Here is a 12,066-nt window from a genome sequence, read left to right on the forward strand (position 1 = left end):
GTTCATCAAAAAGTTCAATGCTTCAAATGTGTAAACATCTCCCAGATATATCCTTCAAAACCGAACAACTAAATTACAATAACAATATCATATTTTGATCATCAAAATTTCAATAACAGTATCATAGTTTGATTAATCTACTGCTTACAGATCTCTAAACTGTTAATGACAGCATACTATGCTACCGGGGAAGACATTGACATGTCCACCATAAAGACGACTGCGGAGGAAGCCCAAACTGTTAACAAAAGTGTGCATTTCAGTCCACTCATGGGAAAACTCTTCCTGGGGTTTCAATATCAGAACAAGAACTCTTGGGTTTAATCTGTCAACTGTCACTATCGTTGAACCCTAACTAAAGTCTAAATGTGCTCAATGTAAACCTAAACAAAGACTGTATAATACAACACCGATTCCTAATTTTTTAAACAATAATATCATCACCATCATCACAATAATTATTTTTTTAACTGTATAATAGCACGCATTAGTTGCGGCAAGGGAAAACATTTAGTAAATAAAAATAAAAACGCGTCTGAACAAATAACAAAAAACTGTGCAGTGTACCAATTAAGGAGGGCTTCATATGCAGATGAGCAAAACAGAATCTGCTTGATGTACCACTGCTGCAACAGCAGCTTCAGCGTCGACCTTCCTTCCCATTCCCAGGGACTTATTTTCCCTTCTCTCCTCCTCAGCTCGCACTTGAGGCAGAGGCGCTTCTTCTTCCTCTCCCCGCTGCTCTTCTGGATTGCCCACTTGTTCGTTTGTTCCCCTAACCGCCTTGATTCCCACCGCCATTTCATCAGTTTTCTCCTTCTTCTTCTTCACATCCTCCTCCTGCCACCTTCCCCACACTTGTTTCGCTAGCTTGTACACATTCTTCTCATGACCCCCGAGCTTACCAGTATTTTTCCATATTGTGCCGCTCTTCCTCGCCGATTTCTCCACTTTTGCCTTTTCTTTTTCATTGTTTGGTTTCTTGGCAGAAGGCTCATGATCATCAACACTTGTTCCCTTGGGCCGCTTCTTGGAGGGCGAGGAGGGACCTCCTTTTTCACAGACCCTCTCACACTCTGCCTCTGCCTCTGCCTGGGAAGAAGCAGAATCCGCCATTCCAGATACAGACGTTGCAACTACTCAAAGAGACCAAACGCTTTGCTCGTATGATATTTTCTTTTATAAAAAGGTATTGATTGCAACAAACAACTATGATAGGTGACAGGTGCCATTCAATAAATTCTCATAAGAAGCTCAACGATAAAATACCCCTAGAAAACATTAAAAATCTAGCTTCCCCTGTGTGGATCGCTAAATTTAATCAGTTCATCACAAATGTGCTTTTATTCCGTTTCTGTACGTGATCAAGGTCACTTATACAACACGGCACATCGTTTGATGAAGTAGGCGCCCGAGGGTACCTGTGTGATATGGCACTGGCTACGCAGGGACGAAAATGCAGCCGGCCGTTTGGTTGCCGTCAGTGCATTTCCGTCAGCCTCGTCAATCATAACGAAAAGAAATCGCAAATTTCAAAACAGTTGAACAGCGGAGGAAAGGTGTCAGTGTCTTGAAATCACCGTCACATTGCAGTCAATTGCTCTTTGTATTTAATGTGTGATGCGACTAAGAGACGGCCATTGTTGAATCTTCTCCCATGTTGCCCATTGGTTAGAGAACTAGTTTCTCTACCAAAGATATCCACAATTTTTAAGTCAATTAGAATGCAATAATGGAATTTCTTTTAAATGTGACCAATTTAATGATAATAGTTGAACATATACAATTTTTTTTATTTTCTTTAAATGAATATTGACTTTGTAAGTCGTTTGAGTTGTTTATTTGTAGGATTCATTAATGTAAATTTTTCTTTAACATATAGAGATTTGAGCGGACATTTTATTACTATTATTATAATGTGATGCATAATGTCTTATAAATATTTATCCATTAATTATTATTATATGTACAAAATTTTATATGTATGCTTTTATTTTTTTAGTTTTATGCATTATATCAATTGTTATGTCTTTGCCATTTACCAATGAACACAATTCTATAGATGTATTTTGGTTTCAAGTCTTGATAGTCTTGTCTTAGGTTATTATTAGGACATATAAAAAATAATTATAAATGATGTAAATCTAACTCAAAATTGTGTCAATTCTCACCATTTCCTAAGGGTGTAGTATTTTGATTAGATCTTTGGATGGAGATGTGTAGTGATTCCTGTAATTGGATTGATATCCACGCATTCCAGTGTCAGTGCTCTAGTAATTTTCAAAGTAGTTGCAACTTAGTTGGGGACTCCCAACCTTTTATTCCATTTTTTGTTTTTCATGCTACATTTGCGGGTACATATATACCTTCAAAGATTCTTATTAATCTCCTTGATCTTTTTCATATTTGTTGTCCTCCTTACTATGGCCACTTGTTCTACATCTAGGGTTGATCATTATGTATATCTTCGTCTCCTCCTTTTCTAGGATCAACGAGGTTTTAATCAAGTAGAACTTTGTGCATTGGTGTGATTTTGACATAGTGGTGCCCATTCAATTTTAATACAATGGTGCTTATTTGGTGCATATTCATTTTTAGGATGGCAAGCTTATTTGGTATTACATGTGATTTCTAATAAGAGTATATTGATAAAAGTGTCACCAACTCTTCAAGTTAGATGACGAAGAAGTATGGTAGGTCATTTCCTATGTAGTGCAATATTTAGTGTTGGTGATTCTCATACTCATGATGGGTTAATTTATGAGCTTTTAATTAAACAGAAATAAAATAATCTTATTTAATATTCATAAATTTAATTTCATATATAACATCATTTTAGTCTTATAAGAAATAATAATTGATTTCATTAGTTTTAGTTTAAAAAATAAGATTATTAAATATTATAGATAGCAAAAAAAATTATTATTCTTAAATAAATAAGATAAAAAATATTTTGACAAATTTATAAAAAATTTAAATTATTTAGATAAAAATATTAATTAATATATTTATCAAAAATTTAAATTATATATAATATTACTTTAATATAAAAGGAATAATAATTAATTTTATTAGTTTTAATTTTAAAAATATAATTGTAAAGTAATATGATTTAATATGATTGTAAAGTATTTATTAAACTTATTTAATGACAACAAACTAAGCAAGTATCAATTTATGATATTCCTCTCAAGATTTAAGTGTGTGATTTTGAGTCAAACTCATTGACCCATGTTTCATGAGTAGTGATTCAACATGAATCCATCTCTCATGAGTATAAATGTAACACTTAGCACTCATTGGATCTAGGTGATGCTCATAGGGGTGAAGCACTAAGACTTTCTGAGAGATCACCCATCCTAGTACTACTCCAGCTTGAGTGCGCTTAATTACAGAGTTTCCTCGATCGAAATGATCTCCTACTTATCAAGTATCAATTTTTTGTACAAAATAATTCATAAGACAACCATGTTGAATATAATTTCTTAGACAGTTAACCTACTTAATCATTTCATTTTATATATTCTATATCTTGTCATCTTATTTTCTTCTAAGTAAGAATGAGAAAAATTATGTGATTCTTAACCATATAAAATGTTACAAAAAAATTGCTTAATTTGACCATGTTATTCATAACCATACACATATATGTTATTTCAACATTTGTGTTATTGCAATACTAAAGTTGGATCAAACGTTACATGCTAACTTTAATCAAATAACACATGCAAAGTTCAAGACAACATAAATATATGAAGATGATGAACAACTATTTTACCAAAATATAACTCAAAGCATCATAATGCTTTCACTACGAGACAAAATCAAATCCCTTGTAAAAGCACAAAATCAAGGATGTAATATTTGGATGATAAAATAATACAATATGTTTTGAAAATCCTTCATAATGAAGCTCTTAGTCTTGACTTATATTGACCTCTCTTCTAATTAGAACCAATTTTATCACTTTGATAAATTTACAAAAAAGTGTTGACCACCATCCTCCATATAAACATCATCAACACCTGCAAATATATTGTGTTAACAATAAAATTCATTTTCAAACTAAAGACACAATTGATTGAAGTTCATTTCTTATTTTCCTTACCATCTCTACTTTGCATTGTGTTCGTTCTTGCTATTGTTTGATTAAGATCAATAAAGTATGGTTGCATGCTTTTTTGAATTTTTTGTTGATCATCTAATTCAAAAAAAGCATTAACATTTAATATATATCATCAACAAATTTAAAATATAGTTGTCAATTTAATACTCATAATTATGTTTATTTCATAACTTCATTACCATATCTGGCTTCTGTTGCATCATTTTTTGTTGATGCCTGATTAGATTCAATGGAATCTAGTTGCATGTATTCTTGATTTTTTTGTTCATCATCTAATCCTGCAATAATATGAACATTTCGTATGTAAACTTTGGCAAAATAAATTTACAAACTAAAGACTCATAATTCATTGATTTATATAATGTCATTACCTTGTCTAGTATTTATCACATCCATTGTTGTTAATGTTTGGTTAAGATCAATAGAGAAGGGCAACGTAAGTTGTTGAGCATCTTGTTGATCGTCCAAATCTACATAAAAAACTTATATTTAACATTTTAACTTATATAAAATGTTCAAGTATAAAATTAATTTATGTAAATAATCTAAACAATATTAAAATTACTATCTACCTACAATAACTTGTTCAAAGGTATGGACAGGGATAGTATTGGTCATTGACGGTTGATCTCTAATAATTGTATCTTGTACATAAAGAAGTGGTTAAAACTACGAACCAAGTATTTTATTATAAAAGTAACAAAGACACTTAATAGCTAAAAGCTTACCATTTGGAAACTTCACTTCACCAATTGTTGTATGGTTTAGATCAATGGAGAAAGGTAATTGACGTCGTGGAATACTTTCTCGATCACCCAAACCTACAATGACATAGATTAATATATGAAATGAAAATAAGAATTATTGCTATGTAATTACAAAAATACTTTTTCTTAAAAATACACTCACCTTGTTGCCTGATAATATCTCTTTCTTCTTGAATAGCTATATTTGAGCGATTTGTGACCTTTTTCTTTTTCTTTTTCTTTTTGCATCCTATAGAGGGGAACTGGAAATTTTCATTCTCCTCAACTCTACTATTTAAGTTTCTAGAGAGGGATTTACGCTTTTTGTGAATGGAACGACTTTTTTTCATTTTACTTGGACTAAACCATGGTCTTATTCGTCTCATAGATATGTTATCTGAGCTAGGGATTGGTTTAAATTTGGAAGATGAAGCAAGAGATGAATGAATTTCTCTAAATTTGTCAACAGATTGACTAAAGATGTCTTTGTCATAATCACTAGTTGGTAAATTTTTCAGCAATGAATTTAAATAATCAATAGATTTTTGAAACTTATCATTGATAGTAGTAGATAAATTCCAACTATCTGCAATACAAATGTAATGACAAAGTCAAAATTACTGATAAATATTGAAATTTCATTAAAAATGATAGTTTTGAAATTTACCAGTTTTGTCACCTTCACCAACGTTAACCTCAAACACATCTTGATTTCCAGAAAGTATACAACCATCTACAATTGAAATATTACGTAATTAATGTTGAGAATCATAAAATCATTTAATATTTAACTATAGAGATCATATTGATCATTACCAATGACATTAATGTCATGACTCGATCTTCCTATGACTTCCTCATCATCAACGACCAATGGAGTAGAAGCTTCTGTAATTTTAAATGAGACTAATATAGTTAACATAGGTTTTTTTTAATAAAATGTAAATAAATTAATGCTAGATTTTAAATGATACTTACCAACAACTTTATCGCGTGTGTTTCTCTTTAGAATATATAAGATCTTCAACACATGCTTGCATGTGTTTCCTCTTTTTGCCCATTCACAATCACATACATGCAAATTTTGTCCAAAATTCCTTACGAAATACCATTTTGCTGGAATAGTTTGACTTCTAACTTTATATGTGTTTGGTAGCTGGTCATCTTGATAGCAATCAGCATCTGGTATTAATTTTGATCTTTCTAATGCAGTTATGTAATATCTTTCCTTTTTGAAGTTGGTTAAAAATCCAGATTGTTGCAAATATCTTTTATTTTATAGAATGGCCCTACCCTATGAAGAAGTGTATAGATGAGCCAATCCATTCTTCTTGTGCCTTTCCTAGAACGATCACTTAGATGTTGACTCTTGATGTGGGAGTGATATGACTCTATCAAAGCATTAGTTTCTTGATTTGCATGAGGGAAGCTTCGAAAGTTTTTTTCCCACATCGCTAGAAAAACAAACATGACATCTTAGCATATAGAATAATTAATTTAAATTATATAAATTCATAATAAAATATAAAAGATAATCTTGATGGTCGTACCAACGCGACTCTCATCATGGCACCAATAATTCTGAAAGTAATTAATGAATTCCTTCTCTTCTTTGAATTCCTCTATGAACTTCATTGTCAAATCAGTAATGGCATCTTCATTTTCATGCATTGCATACATTATCTCACCCAGTCTACCAAATATTCTTGTTCCAACATCTTGATTTTTAACAAATCTAGATTATATGCAACAATATAGAGTTATGATGTTATGTATGTGATTTTTCATATATTTTAATAAAATATGTACTTACTTGTACACATTCTTCAGCCACGCCCTACGCACATGCCAAATGCATAACAAGACTCGACACTTAAAGGATAATCTACAAGATAATTTATTATCAAAGTTCATAAGTAGTATTCTAAAAAAAAATTCTTAAATTGAAACTTGTTTATGCTAAAAATTGGAAAACATATATCTGTATAAACTAAACATTAAAAATTTGCATTCTTCTAACTATAAACTAAGGTTGGAGAAAACCTTATTGCTTCAATCTCGGCGCTAGCATCATCTGTCATGAATGCGTTGACATGCCAATCTTCTCTATATTGTTTCCCTCTTTTATAAATCTCTATTAGCCATTCATTTATATCCTCGACTTTATTTCTTGAGGATATGGCCCATGCAACCGGTACATCGGCTTCTTGTTCATCAAATACAAGCAAAGTATAAAGTTGATACTACGCATGAAAAAAACAACGATATATTAATTTTTTAGACAAATAAAACTAATGGCTAAATTAAAATCCATAAATAAAATTAAAATCATTCTACTCACACAGTATTTGTTTGTTGAGAATGTGGAGTCCATCGCAATAATTGAATCATGTGAATGTTTCACCATCATCTCTTGCATCCATGGTGTTTGGATGCCTATGATAAATGGAATATTTTCTTTATTTTTTGGTGTTTTATAAAAAAAGAAGTTCTCTTTCTCCTCTATATGCCACAAACATACACTTTTTGCATCATCCTCGTTTTTTTGTGAATGTAGGGAACTTACTCTTTTCCATGCATTTAACACATCCTTTCTTAGCAAACAAGTATCCCTCTTATTCATCAACTTTGTCAAACCAGAATCTAAGTAATGTCGTTCACATATTGTGTCAATCCCCACGCCCATCAATAGTAAGGATTCAATATATGATTTACATTCAGTTGATAACCTTGGTGCAAAACTACTCCTTGGATCACTAGAAGGGTCATTTTTTCCATGACAAAAATTCACCATTGGCATCTTGATGACTAAATTCATTATATATAATTATTGCAACATCTGGTCTACCATACATAACCTTAACAATAAAATGAGTTTGAAAACCCCTTTTTTGAGTAAAATTGTGACTTCTTTCCTTGCTTTTTGGTGCATTTCTTTTATCTTCTGGCCCAAAAGCACAATGATAACTGTTTAAACATGTGAAAAAATATAAGTTAATGGATATAAAAAAAAAGTGACATGCTTAATCAATTTATAAAGCTAGACAAACCTTGAATACATCTTTGTGGCTTGATTAGTAGGTTCTATCAAATTATTCTCCAAAATCCTTTTATGTATAAATGTTGTTTCAGTACTATCCAATAAACCTTCCCCTTTGACAAAGTGAGGGAGCCTCTCAAGAGGGATAGCAGCACACCGATCATCTCCAATAAGTTTCCATTCAAGTTCACAACTTGAGAAATGACTTCCTTCATTTGGGATGTCTTGCACATCTAACTTGATAAGTGATTCCCACTTATTCTTTCTAACCATCCTAAATTTTTTTAATATTGTTAGTGACAACCTATCAACAAAAAAATAGAATGACATATCCCATGATTGAAATCTTTTTTTATTGTTATTGCAAGAGATATATGAAGATGTTATGATGGCATAAGTGATTCCCTAATGTATGACATAAATATTTTTGTAGATGCCATATGAGTATGGATACTATATGTGATGGTGCCCAAGAGATATAAATGTTCATAAAAGCATGTTAATATAGATCGTAGACAAAAGAATAATTTTCTTAGTATAAGTGTGGACTAAAAAGAGAGACAACATTGGCCCCACTAGGCAAAGCTAATACCTTTTTCAAGTATAAGTTAAAATAAATAACTAGTTATTGTATTTTTCACAAAACTTTGAACTTTTTAAAATTAATACATGACTTTTTTGAAGTACGCAAAAGTAAATGTAATTTGAAGATTTAAAAAAAATACCAAAATGATTCTAAATAAAACAAAAACTTTATGAAAACATAGGTATTCAATTCCATTTCTTACTTCAAGGAAGTACAAATTTATGAAAGTAGAATGGATGTAAAATTTATATATATCTTAAGTATCTTAGTAATTCTACATGGATGTAAATATACCAACATGTGTCAAAATGAAATAGTTAAAAAGCTTTTGGAATAAACTTTTTATATATTTTCATTTGTCATGTTTTATTATGCTCTAATTATTTTCATTTGGCAACCCCTTTTTTGTATAAAATTTTGTATCATTTTCACCTTTTTAATGTCTTTAGGTTTTTTTCTATTATCCTTGGGCCCAAAAGCACAATGATATCTATTTAAGCACATGTAGAAAACAATATATTAATCAACATGATAAATTGTGTGTGTGTGTGTGTGTGTGTGTGTGTGTGTGTGTGTGTGTGTGTGTGACATGCTTAATTATATGGAAAATGTTAAGCATACTTTGAAATCATTATGGTACTATGGTCAGTAGGGTTTTCAAATTTGGGCTCTCTATGAGCTTTACGTAGAAATGTTGTCTCTATGCCATCCTGCAATATACCTTCTCCTTTGATAAAGTGAGCAAGTCTCCCAAGAGGGATAGCAACACATAAGTCAAGCTCCTGGATATTTTCATTTCCGATAGGTGTCCATTCAAGATCATTCATTGAAAAAAGATTTCATTTTTTTGGAATGTCTTGGACATCTAATCGAATGAGTGATTCCCATTTCAATCCCCTGCTCATTCTGTACAATATTTGGCTAATTAGTTCAAAGATTTCAGGTATTTCTGTAACTAGAAATGTCCCTAATATAACTCATCAACAGTATGCAGATGATACCATCCTACCAGGTAAAAGTTCAATCTAAGAGGCTGTGGGATATAAAAATATCTTGCAAACCTATATGGATGCATCTGGACAAAAAGTGAACAAAGAAAAATCAGAGATTTTCTTTTTGAATACCAGTACAGAAATGGAAAATTCGATATGTAGGATCATGGGTTTTAAAAAGGGCTTGTTTCCTTGCAAATATCTAGGAATCTCTTTAGAGAAAGGCACAAAACACTGCAAAATTTGGAAGGACATAATTGAAAAAATATATAAACGGATTGGGAATTGGAAAAATAAATGGCTATCTAAGGCAGGTAAAATCACTAAGATAAGATCAGTTCTCTCAGCCATTCCAATATTTCCTATGGCCTGTTTGCCCCTTTCTAATTGGATGTCTTCGTCATTTGAATCCAAATTGAGGAACTTCTTATGGAAAGATAAAGAAGAAGATAAGAAGCTAGCACTTATAAAATGGGATAACATATGTAAATCCAAAGAATATGGGGGCTTAGGTATTAAAAAACCTCAATGGAAAAAAGATGCCTCGGGGAAACAATTAATTCGGAGATTATACAAAGAATCTGATAAAAAATGGGCTAAAATCTTATTTAACAAATATCTCAACCCTTCAGACCCGGAATCCCTGTTCAGAATGGATAGTCTCCCTAAAGGATCAGAATGTTGGAACTTTATGACTAAATGTCGGAGTCTTATCAGCAAATTATGAGGAAAAGGTGTAGATACGTGTTCTAGCATCATATGGTGGTTAGTTGTTGGATAGTTTCTGTGGTAGGGATATTGTGTTGTAGGTTGCAGGTTACTGATCATTCTGAAGATAGAAGCATTGATATGGAACTAGAAGTAAAGAAATTACTCGTCGTCACTTTACATTGATAGCCTTTATGGAAGGAAATTTTGTTAATTTTTGTTTGTAAATGGGTAAATAAGGAACCACGTAATTTGTCTTTTTAAACATTAGGGGAAAGTAGATGTGCATCATTAGGATGTTTTTTTTCTCTCTAGCATTCTTTCTCATGATAGATAAAATATTATACTTCCTTTACAATCAACAGATTAACTACAGAAATTTATTATTTCTCATGAATAAGTTAAACCAATAGTAACTCACTAATAATTAATTAATATATCACATCTAAATCTTATATCTAATAGAAAATAAAATATCAACTCTAAAGATATACAATATGGCATTTGAACAATTGGTTTATCCTTTGCATTTGTTCCTTTTGAGAGCTTCAGATCTACGTGCACAATTTGCAGGTATGTTCTTGAGAAAAACACACAATCTATCAAACAGCATGACATTACAACATTTGAACATGATAAATCAGAAGATAGTAAACATCAAAGTAGCAAACCTTCACATACGATTCAAGTCTATCCCTAATATTCCAAAAAGTTTTTGAAGATTGCAATCATTGTGATGCATGAACGAGTGTTGGGGTCAACATTGGAAACCTATTAGGTATGTTATGGCTATTGAAGATTGTGAAATGTTCTTTATTTCTTTCCTTTCCTACATTCAGTGGTGGATTTTGTCCGCATCTAAGGTTAATATTCTAATCATGGCTGACATGACTTGATCTCTGATGGCTAATGACATTACTTCATCTCACTTACCCACAATAAAAGCGACTTTACTACCACGCCCCACCAACTCATCTCCCCAAGATGCAAAATTGAACTCTCCACTGTATGCACAGTACAAAATCGTCATGCCCACATTACTATTTATTTATTTATTTATTTAGGGATCGAAACCCTGCACTGCGTCCAAGGATTATCTCCATCACGTTCAAAGATCAATAATTTTATTACTCATTACAACTCTTTATTTACTTGGCATGAAGCAGATTTAATACCCTGCCAAGCTCTGTTGTCATGTCATTTTGGAAAAGGGTGAGAATACCCGAGCTAAACTTCGAAAACAACAAGAAGTTGAGGGCTCTGTCATTTTTTCTTTTTACCATTTTCTCTCTTCTCCCATAATTATTGTTGATTTACATGTGCTTCCCTTCATGTTAGTGTGAGATTTTTAATAATGTTAAGAAAGCTAAGCTCTAGCCCTATCATCATTGCACACAATAAATAAATAATGTATAAGTTGTTGGGATTATGTAAACTTGCATGTCCAAATCAAATAAACATAACTAGCATTGCAGATTAAATAAATGTTTACTACATGCGGCAATAGATTCCTATTTTGCATAAAGTGAATGATTTTTCATTTAATTTGAATTTATTATTCTTTAACATTTCAAATTTTATTAAAAGATTATTTTATTATTTTTTAATTTAACATATTAGAAAGTAAAAGAGCTCTGCAACTTCTTGACCTGTTACCGCCCAATTTTGAATTGTTCCATGTCAGGTTGTCATGCCTGACCACTACTTCTCTTCTTCAGTATTTTTAGACTTTACAGTTTGGTGATCGTTTCAATTGATATTTTGTATTTCACTGCGGTACTTGGTTATATTTTTGTATCTTTTGGAATTTGAGACTTATGATGAACATATTTTCTGTTTAGAACTATTCATTAGTTTTGAAGATTACT

General features: G+C 31.5%; 1 protein-coding gene across 1 annotated transcript; it reads right to left on the bottom strand.

Annotated features, from left to right (window-relative positions):
• Positions 1 to 3,963: 3,963 nt before the first annotated feature.
• On the bottom strand, positions 3,964 to 11,228 carry LOC149573311 (uncharacterized). The gene is made up of 8 exons (XM_089815942.1): positions 11,132 to 11,228; positions 5,540 to 5,605; positions 5,036 to 5,458; positions 4,855 to 4,947; positions 4,498 to 4,596; positions 4,306 to 4,404; positions 4,109 to 4,201; positions 3,964 to 4,025 (listed from the first exon to the last, which is right to left on the bottom strand). The coding sequence occupies exons 1-8, from the start codon at positions 11,226 to 11,228 to the stop codon at positions 3,964 to 3,966; spliced, it is 1,032 nt and encodes a 343-aa protein (XP_089672068.1).
• Positions 11,229 to 12,066: the final 838 nt, after the last annotated feature.

This window comes from Cupressus sempervirens, chromosome 2, assembly GCF_028749045.1.
Source record: "Cupressus sempervirens isolate cs-2001-9-10 chromosome 2, ASM2874904v1, whole genome shotgun sequence".
Classification (NCBI taxonomy): domain Eukaryota; kingdom Viridiplantae; phylum Streptophyta; class Pinopsida; order Cupressales; family Cupressaceae; genus Cupressus; species Cupressus sempervirens.